We start from the raw sequence: 23,028 nt of genomic DNA, 5'->3' as shown, positions 1-23,028 counted from the left end.
CCACCGCACGACCCTTCCAGGAGGATGGTTCCCTGCACGGCTGCAGTCCCTGCCGCAGCTCCCGCCGACCTCCAGGAGGAGGCCTGTTGGGCTGCACCGGCTGCAGTCCTTGTTGCTGTTCCTGTCGCAGTCCCGGCTGCGGCTCTCTACGACCCCCAGGAGGAGGTCGCGCCTGCCGCAGTTCCTGACGATCTCCAGGAGGAGGTCGCGCCGGCTGCAGTTCCCACCGCATCCGCATCGGTTCCTGGTGGTCCGACCAGACCGCATCCGCATCGGTTCCTGGTGGTCCGACCAGACCGCATCCGCATCGGTTCCTGGTGGTCCGACCAGACCGCATCCGCATCGGTTCCTGGTGGTCCGGCGCTGACCGCATCTGCATCGGTTCCTGGTGGTCCGGCGCTGACCACGTCTCCACCTCTGTCCTCGTCTCTGGTTCCGGCCTCGCCTTCACGTCTGTCCTCGTCTCTGGTTCCGGCCTCGCCTCCACGTCTGTCCTCGTCTCTGGTTCCGGCCTCGCCTCCACGTCTGTCCTCGTCTCTGGTTCTGGCCTCGCCTCCACGTCTGTCCTCGTTTCTGGTTTGTCTGCCGGACTGGTGGCCTCGCCCTCGTCACCTCCTGCCGGTTGGGTGCCGCTGCCTCCTTCGGCGACGTCCGCCTCGGCTCCTCCGTCGTCGGGGTCGCTCACCTGGGGAACGTCCCCTCCTGCCACGACGATGGCGCGGCCTCTGCCGTCGTCGGCCTCTGCCGTCGTCGCCCACTGCGACTCTGGGGTCCTCGGATCACCTCCGTCGGAAGCAGGATGGATTTGGCTCCGCCCTCCCGGACTCCGACAGCCTCTTGGGCATGGGGAGTGCCGTCTCGGCCTGGCGGCCGCGAAACCTGCCCTCTCCTCGCCACCATCCCCCGTGAAAGGACAGTTTGGACCTTGTTTTTGTGTTACGGACTCATCATGGACTCCCATTCCTGCCCTGTCTTATATCATTGTTGTTTTTGTTTTATATCTATCCAGCGTTCTAGTTATCATCTCATGTTTTTGATCCTGCTTGCTCCTGACCACCTAATCCTGTCTGACCCGTGTATGTACCTTTGCTCGGATATCGACCTTTGCTTGACCGTTCGACCAGTGAGTTGTCTAGTCCTTACTTGTACCGTCGCTGTGCTTCCTCGTGTACCGATCCATTGCCTGCCTTCTGGACCTGATCTTGTCTGTCCCTTGCCTGTGCCTAAAGACTGTGCCATTCTGTGTATGACCTGAACTGATTGACTACGATTGTGCAAATAAACCCTGATTCTTTCCTCCATACTCCTGCGCACTGTGCATTTGGGTCCTCCTCCGTGTGTTCTGACATATGTTGGCTTGGTGGCTCAGTTGGTGTAATGTTAGTTTGGGTTCCTAGAGCAAGTAACCCTGCACCCAGGGCTGGGTTAAATGCAGAACACCAATTTTGTTGTAAATTTGTAATAATGACCAATAAAAGCTTTCTTTCTTCTGCTTTTAATTGAGCAATTGTGAATAGTTAATGAAACTATTTTAAAGTTTATGTGTATTAAGGACACATGTCTCCTCCAGGTCCTTTCCAAAACAGGCACCAATCCAGATTTTTTGCTAAAAATAGCAATATTTCTGTTTTAAAATTGTTTATTATGAATAGTTAATAATACAATTTTACTGCTTAGCAATTAACTGCACATGCTTCCTTCATATACTTTCAAAATAAAACCACTTATTCAATTTTGTAACTTTCTTTGTCACGTTTTTACGTACTGTACCTCTGGTTAATGACTGCTAATTAATAAGACTAGATATTTTACAGTTTAGCAATTGCCCTCACCTTCTCCAACTCCTTTCAAACTAAAAGAACCAATGTAAAACTTAAACCTTGAGTGTGACTACAAATGTATAGGTTGGTAATTATCCACACACACCTCCTCCAGATCATTTCAAAATAAAAACCAACAAAACAAAAATCGATGCATCCATCAAATATATCAAAAAATTCCACAACTTTGAGGTATTCTTTTAGCTCTTGAACCTAAAACGTGTTAATTATATTTAGCTGCTTAATACATTAAGCAAAATTACATCAAATTAAACCTTTACACACTTCCTTCATTTTCAGCAGTTCCTCAATTTTAGCAAATCTACTTCAGCTACCTCTGCAAAAATTAAACTCTGTTTAAACAGCTCCTAATTCTCTTCAGATGCATTAAACTATGCTTTACATGCTTCAGCTATTTTCAGTGATGTTTTAAATTTTTCAGCCACAATCAGCAATTCTTCAGGCATACATTCAGCACGGAAGCATTCACTGTGCATTTTCTTATGAAAATGCTTCCAGCATTCACTGTATTATTTTTCAAATCTTTATTACAGTTCTTCCATCTGCATCTACTGTAACTAGTCCCGTATACTTTAAGCTACAGAAACTATTCAAATATTAAAACGTGCAGCTTTCGAAGATGATGTGGGGTATTATTTTTCTCATTCATATGTTTCATATTTTTCAAGTTATTAAGCTTTTTTCAACATTGTTTTCCCATTGAAATGAATGGAAACAACTTTTCAAATCCCCTTCAGCTTTGTCTGCGTTCAGCTTTAATTACTTCTGCATACTTTAAGCTACAGACACCATTCGCACTACAAAACAATTTTCAACTATTCAACTATTAATCTGTTGTTCAGCTTTTTAATATCTTCAATACTTTCTGAGTTATAGCAGTTTAAGCATAGGAAATCTCAGCTTTTCCATTAGTGTGTATTGCGTGAGCTAGAGTGCGTGATGTCACAGCTAGAGTGTGAGAGCATGTTTTTTTTAAGACAGAAATTTTCTCTTAAACTCATCACTACAGCCACAGTTTTCACTCTCTGAACATAATTTTTTCACTCGTTCGTAGTCATACATATCTTCTTTCTAATAATGTGTCTGGTTAAGCCAGTGTTTAAGACATGTTTATACCACAACGTCAAAATATAAACATGTTTATTTATAATAACGTATCACCAATGTTAAACTATATTGTTGATGTTTTAAGAAATGTTCAGTTTTTCTAATATATGTATATATCTGAGCTGTGTCATCAGCAACTAGTGTGGCTGAGTGGTTAAGATGCTTCGCCCCGACCCTGAAATTCCTCATTCGATATCTGTTTAGAACAAGACTTTTAACAGAAGTTAAAGCAGTGATTTAAAGGACTTTTTAAAATTAAATCAAACTGCTTTTGCTGTTACGGCACCCCAAGACCAGACAGAATGGAACCCAAATGAAGTCACAGGCGAGGATGGGCAGATACCAATTGGCGTTTATTATTAATACACCGAAAATTACAAAGAACTGAGGGCCACTACCAGAGTAGGAAAAAGGTTCACTAAACAAACTGAAATGCACTGCCCAGCAGGACTAAACAAACTAAACAAAAATACACTGCCGAGCAGGAGTAGCTACAAAGCTGAGCAGGTGAATGATAACTGTGAGCAAGCAAAACTTCATACACTACAGAACTGGGCTCTTCGCCTATTTACAAAAACTCTAATGCAACAAATGAAAATAAATGAGCTGCACACAACCTAACTCACAACTGTGGTACAAGAACACAGAGATCAAGGTCAGACAGGTACAAACACAAGGTCCAACATCAAAACACATTGACAATATTTGTGTAAAATAGTACAATATATAAAGTATATTTTATTAATAAGAAATACAACCCTACCAATTATTCCACTCTGCCCACCTGTACAGTAATGTATTGTGTCAACTGACCCTAATTTTATTTGATTTGTTGCTGTCAGGAACGGCAGAGAGAGGACCCAAATGCACAGTGCGGACGAGGATTATGGTTAACAAACAGTGTTTATTGACCAAACGTAGTCAGGCGATCCAGGTCAAACATGTGAAGACTCAGTTTAAGGCACAAAAGGGAGTAGGCAAGATCAGGTCCAGTAAACATGCAGGGTTCGGTACACAGGTGAGCTCGGCAGAGGTACAGACTAGGGTTAGACAAAGACGTGGTCAGAGAATCGGGAACGATACCAAGGTCTCCAGGCATAGGTACAGACAGGGTGTATGCAGGAATCGGCGGTCAGGTTCAGACAGGATCGTGCAACAAGTTAGGTATACGAGAACGCTGGAAAGTGGTCTTGGAAACTCAACAATCTGGCGAGGTACTGGGGTGCGAGGTGGTGCTTAAATATACGGTGAACTGATTACTAATGAATTGCAGGTGTGGATAATGACCTGTGGAAACGGGGACAGCTGTGACATACAGTAAACAGGAAGTGAAGCTGCAACAGAAACCGGGAGTGCTACCAAAATAAAACAGGAAATGAAAACTGGAACCAAAACATGATGACGTGGATGACAAACTGAGTCCTTACAAAATAAAAGCAGAACTAGAACCGGATCGTGACAGTTGCTGTATGTTTCATTTGTTGGTGTACTTTTCTTTACTGTGCCTATGCTGTTATGTTTTTTTCCCCACTGTTAGACTATTAAAGGCTTTCTTATTCTTTTTGGACTGTGGAGTAACAGAAGGAGTTTTTGGAGATGTGGAGTTTTGTTTCTTTCATTTCCTGTTCTATTGTGTCTGTTAAGGTTTGTACTGTGTCTTTGTCATTTGTGTTCAGTTCGCATGTTGTACTGTACATGAAGCGTGTATAGTTTCTGCCGGTTGAGAATAGAGCATTTTCAGTTTCAGTGAGAGCCTGCAGTTTGCACTGCCTTAGTCCTCATTGTTGTATTGTGTTCAGTCCTTGTTTTTTGTACTGTATGTGTAAGAGTTCATGTTGCCAGTAGAATAAAGAGCATCAGTTGAAAGTTAGAGTGATTAGTTTTTGTTCTTGCATCAGCAGTGATTTTTAGTTCTAATGTTTGGTTGATCGCTTACCTGTGTTTATTATTGTTTCTGCTGTATGCCGTGAGTTTGTGTTTGTGTGTACATTTAATAAATTACTAACTGTTTAACGCAAGTATTTTTCCCCTTCCCCTTCCCCTGGTCTGCGGGTGCGTAAACCATGTTTCATTAGCACGATGGTATCGCAGCTGTGTGCACAGTGCACTTGGGTCATAGTAGTCGGTATTTCTCTGCTCATTGTGAGTGCGTGTTCCAAGCTCTGTGAAAGCAGAATCGCCCGCTCGTAACCTGTCATTCTTCTACTTCTCCTTCCAAGTGTCAGGGCTATTTATGTAACGGACCCACATACACATCTCTGAGACAAGAAGGTAAGTAAAAATAAGTTTAATACAAGGCAAGGTCCGTGGTACAGACAAGGAGCAGGCAATGGTAGGTAGCAAGGTTAGATCGACAGAGGTACAAAAAAGGACAGGCAGGTGGTCAAAAACAGGAACAGGCACAAGGTCAAAACACAAGGCAGGTTTAGGATCAAGAGCGCTGGAAAGTGGTAAGTACATGAAACAATCTGGCAAATGAGTCTGGTGAGTACTGAAGGTTAAATAGGGAGAACTAATGACCAATATGCTGCAGCTGTTGAAGTTACACGACTGGTGACAAGTGGAAACCAAACATGGACAAACCAGAACAGGATGTGGAAACAAAATAAAGACAAGAAAGGGCCAAGAAAACAGTTCATGGATGTGAAGCCGTGACACCAAGTCTGGTAGCGTTTCTGAGATTTCACTACTCTTTTACTGCACTTGTAACGATGAGGTCATTTGAGAGAGGTTATTGATTGCAAAGTGGTGGTAGGAGAGAGTGTAGCCAGACAACACCGCATGGTGGTGTATGAAATGACTCTGGTGGACAGGAAGAAAGACAGAAAAGATGCCCAAGTAGTGGAAGCTGAAAAATAAAGAAACTGGCAGAAGCTGAGGAAGTGTCTGGGTGGTCAGGAAGTTCTTCCAGATGACTGGGAAAGTACAACAGAGGTTATCAGGGAAACAAGTAGGAAGGTGCTGGGTGTGTCATCTGGAAGGAGAGAAAAGATAAAGACACTTTGTGGTGGAATGAGGAAGTACAAGACTGCATCCATCAACTAGACCCATCGCTATAAAAGCACCACCACAGGATGAAACATAAGTCAACCGGACACATCTTTATTTCATCAACATAAAAATAATCTGTGACGTCCAAAATGCAGTTATAGTCAACAACATTATTGGGAAGTTCCTGGTTTAACAATGATCTATTTATTTTAACAAACAGATGGTTGGGAACAGGTTTGAAGCTGGTACTGGATGGGTGGCTTCTTGGTCAGTAAATAATTTAACTGCCCTAACATTGATTATTGTTGGGAAAAGAACCAGTGGGTCTCCCAAATATCAATACTAGACAGGTTTAATAGTGGTTTAATGTAGAGACTTCCTATCAGTTGCTGAACTCTAGTTCCAGGACTATGTAAAACACCCTAATTGTCTCAGTATGTAACAGTAGTAAGGTCAATAAACATGCGTAGGTTGACATGGCTCAGCTTTACACAATCCCAGCACTCGGTTTGGCTGCCCTTCACTTCACATCCATCCTTATGTCAGACCAATTTTTTTTTTTATTTGCGTGACTGTGTGGAACTTGCAGCATTGACACCTGCCCACACGGTCCGGAGGAGTCTGCTACTCATTCATCTGCACTCACTTCTACATTGATTGGGATGTACAGTACAAAGGAAACTTGCGTAGATCCAAGCTTAGTAGAGGTTGATACATCCGAATATTTTTTCTACTTATGCATTTTTCTGGATTTGAAGGTGCACCATGTTTAGTAGGTAATTTACTGTACACAAGTCATGAGGCTCCCGGTCTTTGCATTGGCTCAGGAGTATAGGGTCATGCTAGGTCTTTTCTACAGTACAGTGTATGCAGATCTAGATTCTACAAAACAGCAACAAAGGAGCGTGTGTAGGTGAAACCTTTGATATACAGGCATGTCCTGAAATCTTGGAATGAGCCTTTCTTCACCTTAATATTTATCGAGATGACTACTACTGATGTAGGTCATTTAAACACTAAACACTGAAAGATTATTTCCTACTGTAGGTTAAATAAAACCTCCAACTTCCTCTTTCTAAGAAGGTTGAGGAATATAGGGCTGTTAAACAGTGCTTTGCTAAATATTTTGAACCAATTCAGCACCTTTTTTATTATCTTTTTACATTTAATACTTATTTCTCACATTAACATGCCAATATGAGCAAGCCACTTCAAAGCTGTACTGATTTCTGTACAGCCTTCAAAAAAATCCCTCTTGACAAATTCAGGCTCTGGTGTTTTGAGCAGTGTGTCTGATACAGTCATAATTTACATTATACTCATAGTCCCACAGAACCATTTTAAGAATGTTTATATATGTAAGATCTAGACAAGCAAGCTGAATCAGCTCTTTGAAGGTACTGTACTGTGCTTACTACTGTAAGCGATGAGGGATTTCCAAGTGACAAAACTGTTTCTTTATTGTTGCTGTATTAGATGTTAGGCACACACACATATGCTTAACATGGACATCAGGGAGCAATACTGTACCTGAAATCAAGCCTGTCTTGAGTATACTATAATCTGTTCCCAAACTTAGAATTAGGTCTAGCTGTTTAGTTGTCAAATTTTTGTGCTGCCTGTTTCTAGTCATGTACTTTTGGTTAAAAAAGCAAAACAAAATTCATTTCTGTTGTGGTTTAAAATCGTAATCATTGCTCAAACGCTGCATTAGGTTCAACTGCATATCAACTTTGAACATGTGAACAAATGGTCTGAAAGTCTCTTTTTAGTGAAGTTGTCTTCATTATTGTAATGCATTTACTTCTTTTGCCATTAGAAGGAGAACTAAGAGTGTGGGCTCCAACGTACTGAAGCACAGACAAAGCATGTGTTATATGTCCAGTATCATACTGTATGTACCAGATGTATGATCAGAATGCAGACACACTGTTACTGTACCTGTCAGTATACTCTAGGTCAGCCCTTTCCATCACACCACAGTGGTTTTATGGTCAGGCTCTGCTTTGTCTCCAACCTCACCTTGACTTGTCTGTCTTTTTATTTCTTTTATGTCTTCCCCTGTGCCGATATTTGACCCCTCTCCCCACAAATTTGTCAAATGCTGCCGCTTTTTTTCTTAGCATCATCAATCTATACTTCTGCCAATGTCACCCAAAAAAGGGCCAATTGGAGTAATTTCTGGGTTGAACAGAGGACGGTGCGATAGCGTGTGCACACAGTTTATGCAGGTCAACATAGTGATCTCTGCCTGCTGTAATGGCACCAGGCCATTAATCCTATCCGTCATTTTAAGTGACACATGCTTTTGAACGAGCAAAATGGCACTGCCCACATAACTTATGAGGCAGGCTCACCACTCCTGCAACCTCGTGGAGCAGTGCCATGCCATTTCCTCCGCTCAGCCTCCCATCGCTACACTTACAGTACATTGCAAATTAGAGGAGTTTGTAGCCCTGTGGCCAATTTATTTGTCATGTCTATGCGTGGTGATGATATAGCTGAATAAACACATAATAATAATGTACATAAAGGAAATCATTTTTGAGCCATACATTTTACATATTACAGCAACAGTCACAATGTCAGTGATATAAATTAAACTTGTGGCAATTTTGCCTGTTTTATATGTGGAGAGATATGTGGAGCAGCTTTTCTTAAATTACAAGCTGACAAAATCTGCATGGACAATAATTGAGGTTTTGGTTTTATTTTAACTTCAGTTTTGTTGAGATTTCAGCTGTGCCTTGTGATTATTAATTAAAGTGTTGTTCTTGTGCTCAAACCTTCTGGTTCCTAGCTATAAAATGTGGGTCCGACCTTACAGTACATCACGTAGCTCATTTTGCCAATGGTGGAACTTTGAGCACCGCTCATTACATAAATGTAGATGGCATCATTAGATCAGAGATTTTTTTTTGGTTCAAAAGAGTTTCACGCATACAGTATGATATTGGGGAAATTTTTAATAAAATTCAAACATGTGATCTTGAAAATAGAACCATGATGACCATTTGTGGAGTTTAGGGAACTAAGCTCCAGTACAGTATATGCTATGACCATCACTATGGAGTGGTAGTTAAATGGTTCCACTAAATTAGGATACATTACAAAGATGCACAAACTTTAAGGAAAGTCAAAGCTGCATTTGTTGAATTTGTTTGGTGACTGACATTATGTTTTCTCCAAAGCCACACAGGTGAGCCCGTCAGAACTTCAAGATGTGTTTCAGGAGACCTCCTCCAATGTCTTTCAGATTAATGCCAATGGTAAGAAACTACATGTAGACCTAAATAAACTGTGTAAATAAAGTGTGTGTCAGCAGTAGGCATGTTTCTATGTGCTTCTTTGCAAAATTAATCTAATGATGATCTTTGACCTTTGTCCAGACCCACTATCTTCATGTAAGTTTTATGATTCGGGCTGGTTAGCGTTACTAGTTACTGGATAGAGTCTTTGTATAAAAAGTATGATCTTGAAGTGAAGTATGAAGAAGTTTGATGAATTACAGTTTATTGAATTATGTTTATTGTTTTTATTCAGTAGGACTACACCTTTTTACTGTGCAGCAGTTGTTAAGTTAACTAATCAATTCCAATCAGGTTTCCATACATTCAGTAGCAACAATAAGGCTAGTTTTCTATAAAAAATGAAAACTGATTCACTGTTACTCAGGGATTTTATGTGTGCCATTTTTCCCATTTAATTCAAAATAAATTAATGCACTGATGGAGTTCTGCAAAATACTTGCTTTACAGTATATTCAGTTCACATGTTTGTTGTATTAAATGAGTGGAAATCTTCATGAATGCTTGTTTGAGAAGTCAGCACAGATGTCCTCTTAATGCTTGCGTTCTTCAATGAATCCTCAGTCGTCACACTAGAGAAGAATCTTCAGTCGCTGGGAACATCTAGAGACACAGCAGAGCTGCGACAGAGTCTGTGAGTAATAAACACACATGCACAGTCTGAACTTGTCTTCCACTTTGCTGCGAGTGTTACCTTTTATCTATTCATTCGAGAAAAAAAAGCTTATTTTTGTTTTGTTTCATCACCTTCTTCTTTCTATTGATTATTTTTTTGTTGAGCGGCCAGCAATTACCAGATTCACCACTGATGACAAAGTGGCCAATCTAAGATGATTGCATCTGTTTAAAATGCATTACATCCCACTGTGTTCTGGCATGTCATCAATTCTATTGAACATTTTTTATGATCGCCTTGGAAACTTACTGACAATGCTCATCTGCTTTTATTTTTAACTTCCTATTTTCTTTTGGGAGTATTGATGCTGGATGCAAACAACACATCGAGCGCCTCCGACTGATGCAAATTACATGCAGGATAATGTGGCTGTGTTATTCAGCAGCTCTCTGTGTTTTGAAAGATTGTTCTAGGGGAAAAATATCAGGAGGCTTATAGTTATTCAAAAATTTAATCAAGACATTTCAGGGCTCATTAGGTAGAGTTTTCTTTTGTTGTTTTAATTGTTTTTATAGTTCCATTGAAACTAAGAATGCACTGATAAATGACAAACATGATCATATATCCTAAAATGTATTTTAGTACAGTGAAAGATGTCATGTTTCCCAATAACACTACTATCCAAGATCACTGGTTTCTCCTGAGTACATATACACATTAATAATAAAATAAAGTTTATTTTCTTGTGGGAATTAATCCACATTAGATTATGGAGCATTCTGGTCAGTGGAGCAATGTCTATAGCACAGTTTGTGGAATTAATTTAAAACACTGCTTATTAATAAAAAAACAAACAGGTGGCTTAGTAATTAGATTTTAATCATTTCTGGACAACAGTGATATGAAATAATACTGAAGCATTCAGATATGCACAGTGTGCTAACTAGATAGAAGGCTACACTCATTGTTTAGCTACTTAGTCTTAATTATATTTGTAAAAGTCGTTGTTGGATAGTTTCTGCCTTTTTAAATGTATATGTAATCATGTCATGCATCATATCATTATCATGTGTATGATAATGACAACTATACAGGGAAAAGGGATTTACAGGCAAATGTGACTAAAACCATCGTTTCCCCCAATAAACCCCATCTAAACGCACTCAAACCCTTCTGCGGTTTCTGCCTCCCCTCCCACCATATGGACGACTTCAGCTGCTTTGATCTCAATCCAGTCAGATTGAAAAGGGGCATATACTGTTCATGCATGTGCTCCAGTGAGCAGCACACATTCAGACGTTCTGCTGGGGGAAAAAAGCACCATTCCTGAGATACTGTGAAAACAAAGGAGGTCCTGTTTGCGCTCGCCAATGTAACATGCCAGACTTCAAGAATTTAAAGAACAAATTAATCTCAAATCTTGCAGTTCAAGAATTTGACCCAGCCCTGTAATCATGGATTTGGGCAAAATAAAAAAGTCTGACTCTGACTGTCATTGTTTCTGTTAGAATTAGCCATTAAAAGATTCTCTGGTTGTAACACCCCAGAGGACAGGAGCGCACCCCTGTTGTCCAACTGCTTATGCAGTAATGCATTATCATACAAAAATGTTGCAAAACAATGATAATGTAAAAAAATAATCTTTGTATTTTAACACTAGTAGGAAAAAAAGTAGATTTAAGATTTAATGTGTAAATAAATAGTTTCCATGAACCTCCAATCATACAGACATCGAGTAGCCTTATTTGAAGGGTTCACAGCTGTAGGTAAGAGAGCGCTAATAAGATGTTTTGTGGAACATCTCGGAGTCCTGAACCTGTCCCACTTCACGCTTTTCAAAATATTAAAAGCATTGAAACACGAGGTGACCCTTAGACTGAAGTATGGGCGGAAGCTCTTTGTGGTATTTCTCTCAAAAACATCTCTAATGGCCCAGACATCAACCCTGTTATAGCACTAGCCTTTTAATGAACTTGTTGATCCTGTTCCTGTCACGGGCAGCAATCCTGGCTAAAAAAATCAAACAAGTTGTTTTTTTTAATGTAATGCATTTCTATAATTTTCTCAGTAAAACTGTCTAGACAGTTTCTTTGACCACAGCTTGAAGCGTTGCTACTAGATTCATAAGAAAGTTTGGTAATATCTTATCTCTACCTTTCTGAAAACCGGTTGTCAATTTTTGTAAATCAATGGATTTGTCCTGAGTGCCTATACAAATTAAAATGAAAGCTGTTCTTCAATCCTTTGAAATATATGTAAATGGTTAGGTTCTTTTGACAGGTAACACTCTGTACTTTTGACCACAGCTTCTTACAATCAGATTTACTGTAGATCTAAATGGTAAATAGTTATACACTGTAGAACACACAGAGAAACAATCTTCCACTTCCCCTGGATTTTCTCCTTATAAATAAAACCAAATACTGTATCACCCTGGTGTATGGCAAAATAGGCTAAAAGACAAGAAGGGATCCAAAAAATGAAGCCAAATGCATTTATATTTGAAAAATAGATCAAATAGCATAAAAAAACAACATAGGGGACCTATTATACATTTATGATATTTCATTTTGTCCCCCACCCACCTCCAACTCTCAAAAGGTCACAACTGTGGCCTGCTTCAACCTACAGACGCTAGAGAGGGCTCAAATGAAAGCTTACAGACAGAATGACCCTGTGCTGTATGGTCTGTAACCTAAAAGCCTACAGTATACACTATGTAATAATCTGGGGCAATAATTCATAGGTAGGAAAGAGCAAGCTTCACTTGCCTCTTGACCGGGCTGGAGACGGCTGTCTGAGCACCCTGCCCCAACTTGTTGCATGTCTACGTGCTCAGGAGGCTCTCCTTTACACTCTGGCGTTCCCTGTTTTCATGCAACATTTACGGGGTCAACACTACCAGCCGGCTTGCTTGGCCTCAAACGAAGCGTCCATCTTGTATTGTCCGCTTTAGTTTTGGTTTAGAGTTTAGTGAGTTATGGTTCATAGAAGAGGAGGATTTTTTTTTCTCAGGAGTTGGAGCAGAATAGCAGTTTACAAAAGATTGGACTGAAGCATTTTAATATAATATAATATATCTAATATATTTGCTGGACCATAACGAACAAAATGACACCAAACACGACCTGAATGGACGATGTACAGTATGAGTTTCAGAGAGTCACGAAAATAAGTGATGGAAAATGTATGGATTTGTGGTTATTGTTTTTGAGCGTTTTAGTGACTGATTTGTCATTGTTGTTGCTCAAAGTGGTTTATATGGTCAGAAAGACAAAAGTGTAAGCTGTCCAGTGATATGCAGCATGTGGGGGTGGTAAACATAGGACCATCATGAATTCTGACGGCCCGCAGTCAATTAATTACTTTATTATTGACCATTTGCTTTTATGTTACTTTTGTCCCCCTAATATTTTATTAATCATCACAGCCAAGTCTTGTGCTTACTGTTTTAGATCACTTTGTGCTGATGACATTCAACACAGATGTTGCACTAAGGTTGTGTCTTTTAGTTGATGTGTGTAATCATTCCTTCGTGTAATGGCATAATATTTGATGTCTAAGAGAATGTTTAAAAAACAGGAAAATCACAAACCCAGTCGGGCACATGCGGGATATGGATATAAATGTCACAGCCATCTTTACCGACTTGATTCATGCACCTCTCCACCTCTTCCTCCTCCGCTCTTATCCAACATGCAGACATCATTCGGCCTCTCAAACCCACATTAATGCACCACTCTGGTTTACTGTAGGTCCGTATGTGAGAACCAACAGTAGGTGTATGTTCTGCTGTGCTGTCAGATGGATTTCAGAACTAAAGCTGTGTGTGTGTGTGTGGTGTGCGTGTGCGTGTGTGTGTGTGTGTGTGTGTGTGTGTGTGTGTGTGTGTGTGTGTGTGTGTGTGTGTGTGTGTGTGTGTGTAAATGTTTATCCTTCAATGTGGGACCATAAACCATGTTTTTCCTATCAAGGTAAGGACACTTGGCAGGTCCCCACCAGTCCGAAGGCTTTTTGATTGTCAAGATGTGATTTTAGGGCTGTGGTTAGAATTAAGTTTTGGTTAAAGGTTTGGTTAAGATTAAAGCAAAGGTTAGACGTCTTCCTTTATTTGTGATGGTTAGAGTTAGGATAAAGGACTAGGAAAGGCATTATGTCAATGGTGAGTCCCCATGTACAGTACTGTAGATGTAAAACACGACTGCGTGTTTATGTGTGCCTGCGTGCGTGTGTGTGTGTCTGCCATCTGGGCATCTGTGTACAAGCCCATCTGGGAATGGGCTTGTACACTTCTTCTGCATTTGCTGGAAATTTCTATCAATAAGCACCTGGAATACATCTGTACATCCATCCATCCATTTTCTTAACCGCTTACTCCCTAGTGCGGGGTCACGGGGGTGCTGGAGTCTATCCCAGCTGGCCACGGGCGAGAGGCAGGGTACACCCTGGACGGGTCGCCAGTCCATCGCAGGGCAACACATAGACAGACAACCATTCACACACACACTCACACCTACGGGCAATGGAGAGAAGCCAATCAACCTAATGCACGTCTTTGGACTGTGGGAGGAAGCCGGAGAACCCGGAGAGAACTCACGCAAACACGGGGAGAACGTGCAAACTCCACACAGAAAGGCACCAGGGCCGCCTCCGGGAATCAAACCCAGAACCTTCTTGCTGTGAGGCGACAGTGCTACCCACCGCACCACCGTGCCGCCCAAAAAATACAGGTGTGCCCCCCGGGCGCCCCCCACCGTCGATGCCGTCGCGGAGGGCGGACAGGACGCTGGTGGAGACATTGAGCCCCCCGAGTCCTCCCCGGAGGGGAGGGCCGAGTTGGGCACCCGGAGGGCGGGCGGTCGGGCGGGCGGTGGCGGTTGGCCCGGGCTGACGGTCGAGCTCCAGCTAGGGAGTGTGCGAGCGTGCGGCTTAAGCCCCGCGGCAGCCGTGTCGTTTGTACGCACCCGCCGGTGCGTGTCGCACATCTGTACATGAAAATGTGAAATGTCAGGGGTGTGTTTGGGGCAGTAGCGTGGTGCATGTGCAGACAGCTTGTCAGGTATGTTACAGCTCTGTAGGAGCTGTAGTGTAAATGAGTGGTTATATTTACATATATGCATACCCAATTAGCCACAACATTATGACAGGTGACATAAATACGGTATCTGATTAAACAACTGATCTTCACAACACATGAAATACAGTGTTAGGCAACAAGTGGGCTCATATATCTTTTCTCGAAGTTGATGTGCTATCTAAAGTGATCCAATGAAGGAATAATGGCGAACTGGAGCAAAAGATGACCTGTGTGGCCTGATCTGACAGATGAGCTACGATTGTGGTGTTAGTTCTGATTCTGATAGAAAGCCGTCAGAATATACAGAGCATAACAGTGTTTTGTGCATGGGGGTGGAGAACAATGTCCACTATTCAAAGCACCAAGAATGGGCAGGTGAGCATCAAAACTGGACCACAAGGAGGTCTGGATGTCCAGGTGTGCATGTGTGTTTGTTGCAGGTCTTCTCCACCCTTTCATGTAAACCGTATTGCCTGATGCCTGCATTGTTTTTCAGCAGGGTACTGTGCCCTGCCACAAAACAAACAAAGAAAAACTGTACAATGACTTTAGAGGTACAACAATGAGTTTGAGTCACTGAGTTGGCCTCCAAATTCCCCAGATTGCCATAGAAACACCAAAACAAAGTAGAATGTTGATCAACAAGAACAGACATAATTCTGGCAGCAAACGTCTGGAAATAATGGAATGATGCCTAAACTGTAACTACACTTGCACACTAGCAACGAGTAGCAGTGTTTTAATGGCAGATAAAGATTAAAGACTGATAAAAGGAATTCAGAAAAGCAGTGGAGCACAGTTCCATTACACAAACCCATCCATTGTGTTTATCTTGATTAAATCTCGTGCAAATTACAGCGCTACACGAGAGGCGCTGCAGCTCAGTGGCACCACGCATCCACAACCATTGCTCCAACTTGCATTACAGCTGCTTTTGATCAAAGCCAGAGTTAATAAGTGTTTGTTGAAACATAATTTAGATTGTCCTAGATAACAGCAAATGAGAAAACAAAGAACAACAAGTAAATTATGATTTAACTTGTTAGCAATTGTGCAATCGATATAGTCCTAATGGGGGAATTGGGGCTTCTGAAGATAACCAGTTGATTCCACTACTCCTTCACAGCTGAAATAAGAAAAAAAGAGAGCAGGGTGTCACAAAAGTATAATATTTCTGTTGTTCCTTTTAAACAAAACTTAAATATTATATACAATACTTCATGTTGTAATTACCCAAAATCTTTATTTTCCGAAGTGTGAGTGTGTGTGTGAAATCCTGTCTGCTGTACTTTAACACTAGCATTTCCATTCAGGGTTTTTCTTGTGCAAAATGTAAATGTGTGAAAACAAGTGCATGGAAACACACTTGTAATTCTTTTATTTGGTCTGACAGTTTCTTACAACCTAGTGGGTGAACCTCCTAACCTGCAGGTTAAACTGAATAGTAAGCCTGAATCCAAGAGGGAAATGTGAGCTCGGCATGTACAGTATCACTCATTTACAGTAAGTTGGTTCTACCTCGTGTGCTGTAGTTACAATTTAAACATTTACATTTAAACATCATATTTTTTAATTCTATCAGGTCTAATCACTTTTGCTGTGGTCGTACAGTTCTTTTTAAATGTACAAAAGAGTCAATACAATGTAACTTTTGCTAGAAGACACAGATAGAAGACTGAGGTTGCTGATGTGCTGTATTAACCCGTGGTCACAGCCCAGATGTTTGTTGCACGTGAGTCAGTGCTGAGTCTAAGTCTTCTGCATTGTCAGCAGCGTTTATGACACAACACCAGTTCGTACATGATTTTTCTAGAAGGCCCAAATTTTCAAAACCCCAAACCTCCTACCAGGCCTCACCTGCTTTGCCTCCCCCACACCCTTCCACGTTCACCTCCTCACACCCTTCCTTTGCCACCAGCTATTTCTGGAGACCCCGACTCTCCTGCATTTCCGCCAGCCAAATCCCAAAGGAATACCCAACACTGAGCATGAGGGAGAAACACACAACAGAGGTGACTGATTGAAATTCACAGTGTGAGCAATTTCAATCTTTTGCATGCTGTTTCTGGTCGCCCAGCTCTTCGAGCTTGTTGTGGGGGAAGAGTGTGACTAGCAGACGTATCACTGTGCAGCCAAACCGCAGAGGTCTTCTTAGGGGTCGTCAGTGGTGGGCGAGCTTTGATTGTTTGGTAACAGCGTGTCAGGCTTCCACTGACTCACAGATGATCCACCATATTCATCAGCACTGCAGCACAGCTCAGGTTGTATTTTTAGATGACAGGCAGCGAGTTTCACCAAGTTGTCTCCACTCTCTATACTACTCATTAAAAGTTGGTGTTAATTGAGACAAATATGTAATTAGACAAATACAGTTAGTAGACATAACGATAGTCGCACACACTCTGCTCAGTATCAAGTAGATACCACTGTTCCACTGACACCTAAACACAATGCACATCAGCAGCATAATTTTCTTTAATGCTACTCACTTGCATTAGAGCTAAGTAAAGAGTTTAGTGTCTGTGGAAGTCAAATCATACAGATAAGTACAGATAGAAGAACAGTCTTAGACTTAGTCACAGGAAGGTCGCACAGTCATACCTGATGACTTTCACCAACAGCGTCAGCTCTTTGCCACGGTGACTGTTCAGGGCATCATAGGGTGTTCCGTGGAAAATCGCTGTTTGTTTTGCATAGTGCATCACAGCTGCACATTTCTGCCGAGGTTCATTTGTCACTCCTCCAGATCCCTAATGTTGACTGCTAGCCATGCAGTCTGTGTGCCCCGCTGTGTAATTTTGGTGGGTAAAATGATGGAGTATTAGCTGGCTGTGATTTCAAAATAATCCCTCGCGTGTCTATTGCTGCTTTACAGCTAAATGATGAGGCATCAGGCTGAGGTTTAGCACTTGTTAATCTTTCTGCGTGTGTGTGTGTGTTTGTATCCATATTCTGGCTAAGACTAGTGTGAATATATGAGCAAATGCATTTCTAATCACAAAGCATATACTGTGATGCCTTACCATAAAGGCTCTTTTGGGTGGATTATATACAGTACTACTGTTACAGAATAAAATTTATTTGAACTATGCTGTTTTTGTTATTATATTAACAAAGCTTGTGCACAACCTTTATCTTCAGCAAAATAAAATGCTGTATCCTCTCCTCAGTAAGTAAGTCTCTACTTAAACTATTGAAGATTTTTTTGACACACCCGAACACTATTGATTATGTACATTGTGACCTGCCAATCGCATATCATGTCAAATAAAGCATCGCATCAGACTGTAGCCTAATCTTTCAACTAAACTACTCGTCTTCTACATTAGCGTAGATCATTATTATGTTAAGTGTACAATCAAAAAACAAAAGAATCGCATTTGGAGTTTGTAATCTTTTTAGAGATTGGATGCAAGACAGCGCTGTAGGTAATTTGAACAATAAACTTTTATTAGACTGTAAGTGCAGATATTCTTTTTCTGTATTTTATGAGTTTGGACAGAAGAGTGACATTGGCTAGAGTCCAATTCAATTATTTCCCTACAGTAAAACTTTTATTCTGTCACTGAAATCATCTTCAACCCCATCTAATTACTCCTCAGTTCCTTTTAACCCTTCTCACACAGTGCTGGTGCATTTTCAATCACTAGATGTTGGATAATCTTGCAACATGCACATCATATGTGTAGTGTGGTCCTCTGTGCCATGAGCCACATGTGCTGTGGACCAACTAATGAATGTGCAGCAGACGTTGTGCGTTTGTGGAGAATCCTGTTCTAGTGCTGCTTGGAGAATAGGAGGCAGACTTTGGGGCCGATGAGGCGGGATAATGCCAGGTTGAGCCCTGGATGACTCAACCTGCGTGGATATTAATAACTGTCTTAACCCACGCTGCTGCCTCATGAAGTGGATAGTTATGAATATGGCTGCACCTTCGGCCTTTCACCCCAGTGGAGCTTACAAAGGAAAAGAAACATTTAAAGGAACAGAGACTGTATTACACTGCTCACCTCTATCCCGTTGTTTAGCTGTCTGTCAAATGGAGTCTCAGCTACACATAGCTCAAGGTGATCTGGCTCGAGAGTCCTGCACGAGTGTTACATGGAATATTTTAAGAATTATTTTCTTCAGCCTGGATGGACAATTAATATTGAATTGAAAATTTTTATTTAAATGTACTGTGGTTGTTTTTAGGTATCCATGCTGGTTGACTGTAAATCTGACAATTTAAAATAATTTCTAGTTATTTTTAATTAGTTTTAATTTTTAATAAATGATTAATGCTGTAAACAAGTTGTGGTAAATCTTCTCGTGGCATCATTTGTTTGCAAGTATAATAATTTATATATAATAATAAATGCAGGTTTTCTCCGGTATTTGCAAATGAATTGTAAGTTAAATAATTTATAAAACTTTGGAAACAGGGAAACAGGCCCGAATTGTTAGACAGTTACTGTACATGTGTGGCTGTGTGCTACTTGCTGTAACCATGTAAAAAATAACCTGCAAGTACTGTAATACTTAAAACAGATTTTTAAGTGCCAGGGACCAGTAAAGGAAATGTATTTATTTATTTTTTTTAAAAGGAAATCATTCCCACCATTTTATGCTTAAACCACCATCTGGCCTCAGCAAGAACATTTTCTGTGGCGCCGCCCATGACAAGCACTCAGACAATCAGACAGGCTAAGAACGAGCCAGCACTTTAGCTCAATTTGCCAGATTATCTTAGACTTTACTGGGAAGTGAAACAAAACGTGAGTGCACCTACTGTGTAATAATCCTTTACAGGAAAATATGAAGCACAAAGGCAGTCAGGAGTAGAACAGACTCTTATTTTCTTTGTTTGTCTCGTCCATAGAGGTCTGATTAATGTTGACTCATCTGTTATCTTAAGAGAACTGATATCTGCAACTAGTTTATATTAATAGTTTACAATATAATATCAATATTACAATTGCAGATACTGTAACACAATCAGAGTCTGCAGTGTTGCATTAAAGTTTATTTACTGCAATCAAAGTACAAATAAAAGTAAATTAGGCAAATGAATGATTATCATTGATGCTACGACATGTGAATAATGTGAAAATATCAGCTGTTCATTCATTTTAATTTCGGCTGTCTCCCTTTGTCTTTGCTCCAGACACTCACTGCAGCAGCAAACCAATAAAGTCATCACCAGCACAAGCCAGCTCATCAAGCAGCTCTCTGATATCATCAGCGGCTCTTCACGGGTATTTTGTGCTCCAGTTTCCTTCTCCCCTCCTTCACTGTTGCTCTGAAGAACAATCAGTGGATTAAACTGAACTCGAACTAATTAAAGCCAATCTTGTTTTGATTCACAGCAAGACCGTCTGCGCCTGACCAGACTAAAGACTGAGCTGTCGGAGTCTGTGCAGCGCTATGGGGACCTGCAGAAGGTAACCGTAAATAAGATGAGGTTTTTTTTTGTGTGCATATTTGAAGTGCTGGGTAGGATAGAAGGGAAAAAAACTTTAATAAGGACAAAGAGTCTGCTTGACCCTGTCTCTTCATTTGCTCCTCCTTTAGAAAATTGCAGAGCGCTCGAGGGCCTTGCTTCCTCCGGCACAGAAAGACAAGAACAAGGTGAGCTGATATACATGGTGAAAATTCGCCCTTTGTTTCACTGTCATTCATGAAAGAGCAGGCTGATGAGATGGCATTTCTCTGCTCGATTGCATCCTCACAAGGGTTCCTTTGAAACTCCCTCTAGCCTGGTCTCCTCCACTTATTACAGTGGACTCCATTCATCACTCCTCGCACTTGTGTGCTGCAATGAAATTTCCTTTTTTCGAAACATCAAAAATTCAAGTCCGTCAGCTCCTGGTGCTGGTTTATTTGAACTGTGTAGCCCAGTGAGAATACTGGAAATCAGTGAATGGAACTCATCTTACAATCAGAGAGAATGGGATCAAATCCTCATTTTGATTACTGACACTTGGCTCGTTGATTTTGTTACACTGCCCATTATCTCCCAAATCTCAACAGTTCCTCACTGACCAATCTAAAAATTGATTAAAGATTCTAGAAGCTCTGAAGCATCCAAGAACCGATTTCCAATATGCACAGACTGATAGTGGGGTCAAACCTGTTACACAGTTACAATTTTTTTACAATTATAACATACAACGTAGCATTTTTTTAATTATGAATTTAAGCTACATCATACTATTATTATGGAAGAAAGTATGCTGACATTTATATTTAATAAACATGTAACTATTCACCTGTAAGTTTATTGTATTACTAACAGACTTTAACCTTTCTTCGTTCCTGTGTTCTACAGTGAATCCTAACTGTAAAAGCCATACAGTAGCTACAATAGCTACAAAACAAGGACACAGTTTTTTTTTTCCTCCATGGTTGTTCCACAGTTGGGAGCAGTTGAGATGATACTCTATTGTCTGGGATGGATTGCAGTGTGTATGGTTTGATCTCAAAGCCTAATGCCATATTAGAGGAAATAATGTTACTTTAATGTATGTAGCAGTTGATGGCATCGGCCTGGGAAGCAAAAGGTCAGTCGGTTTGATCCCTGCCTCTGACGCAAGGTGTGTCCTTAAGCAAGACACTTCACACTAGCCCCTGTGGGCGCTGCCGTGTGTCTGCCCACTGCTCCCACAGGGGATGGATCAAAAGCGGAGATGCATTTCCTGCACTGGTTGCAACGCGCACGGGACAAACTACACTCAAACTGGACAAACAAGACAGGGAGGGAGGACCCAAACGCAACGACCCATGCACAGACAGGAGTGAATACTAACAGGTTTTAATAAATGATCAATTGAACACAAGGGAACACAAACTAAGGGCACTCCCCATGCAGGACGACAGACAAAAACACAAATTAACACTCATGGGTACAAATATAACTAACCTAGGGTCAGTGCAGAAAAGGAAAATAACCCAAACATGATACGAACACTAAACAACCAACAGTACCTACAGTAAGACATAGAACGAACAAACAGACCTGGACAGCGGAACATGATGGCATGATAACAACGCGTAATGCAACAACAAAGACGGTGCGCAAAAGGAGAGTTTAAATACAAGACAAGAGAACCACATCAAACTAATTACAGGAAATCACAAGACAGAACAAGAACACAAAGCTTTCAGTCCATAGTGAGATGGCATTCATATGTATTTAAATTTAGCACCCACTTCTTCTAATCCACGTCACTAGAGTCAACCAGAGCTCACGGCATAAAAGTTGGAGAAACTGTGTCTTCACTGTCTATGAGTAAGGTGTGAGGATGATTGTCTTGAGAGTCCTTCCCATCTGTGTGATGTGTTAATGTATTCTGGCGCGTGGATGTATGTGGAGGAGGGAGCACGACGCTGCAGAGTTTGCTGAGGAGTGGTGAGTCAGATCGTGGCCGGTAAGACAGAGCGCCGTGACTCAGCCCAGGCGAGTCCCTGCGCTCTGACCCACTATGGCCCCTCTACCTCGAATTAGTTGTGCAGTCAGCCACACAAAAGTGGAACACATTAGCAATGCAAAAAAGTCAACCAAGCCTGTCTCCTGATTATAGCTTTTGTTTGCATATGTAAAAAAGTGTTTCTAATGGACTCACCTTCTCACATAGATGATGCCTACGTTTCTATGCTTTACATTGTGGACCCACATCACAGAAATGTATCTGATTACCAAATTGTAAAACAGCTGAACAATGAGATGATGCACTTGTGTAAACACACCACACGCATCTCACTTTTCGTACATGTTGCCTGGAACCACAGCCAGGCCATGTCCAAATAGCATTGCACTGTATTTGACTGTATTAATTTAATCAGATCCGATGTGTCTCTGCACCTACAGAGTCCTCAGACTCCATCCACCGAGCAGGCGGAGGAGGGCCAGCTGTTCGGAGACGTGGCAGGCTTAGATGGAGGCGCTCAGGCTTTCCTGTCAGAGATCAGCGAGGAGGACGTGGAGGTGCTGCGCCAAAGAGAAGAGGCCCTGCTGCAGATTGAAGTAAGATCAGATCTAGGAGCAGGTCTAATAGATACAAATGTCAAATGTCAACTTAGAATAGGTAAACAGTCTGTGAAAGGACT

At 41.3% G+C, this 23,028-nt stretch overlaps 1 protein-coding gene across 5 annotated transcripts in view; it reads left to right on the top strand.

The window, feature by feature from the left end:
• tsnare1 (T-SNARE Domain Containing 1) overlaps window positions 1–23,028 on the top strand; it is a 117,036-nt gene that overhangs the window by 38,583 nt on the left and 55,425 nt on the right. For all 5 annotated transcript variants that reach the window (XR_008692829.1, XM_055503179.1, XM_055503180.1 and 2 more), the window contains exons 3-8: window positions 9,131–9,208; window positions 9,812–9,881; window positions 20,087–20,177; window positions 20,289–20,363; window positions 20,494–20,550; window positions 22,790–22,945. Coding sequence is in view for 4 of the 5 variants with exons in the window: in XM_055503179.1 (XP_055359154.1) it covers window positions 9,131–9,208; window positions 9,812–9,881; window positions 20,087–20,177; window positions 20,289–20,363; window positions 20,494–20,550; window positions 22,790–22,945 (527 nt within the window). In the remaining variant the exon portion in view is untranslated. The remainder of the gene's footprint in view (window positions 1–9,130; window positions 9,209–9,811; window positions 9,882–20,086; window positions 20,178–20,288; window positions 20,364–20,493; window positions 20,551–22,789; window positions 22,946–23,028) is intronic.

Source organism: Betta splendens, chromosome 16 (assembly GCF_900634795.4).
Source record: "Betta splendens chromosome 16, fBetSpl5.4, whole genome shotgun sequence".
Taxonomy (NCBI): domain Eukaryota; kingdom Metazoa; phylum Chordata; class Actinopteri; order Anabantiformes; family Osphronemidae; genus Betta; species Betta splendens.
The sequence above is the reverse complement of the archived record's forward strand: the minus strand, read 5'-3'. Positions and strand labels throughout refer to the sequence as shown.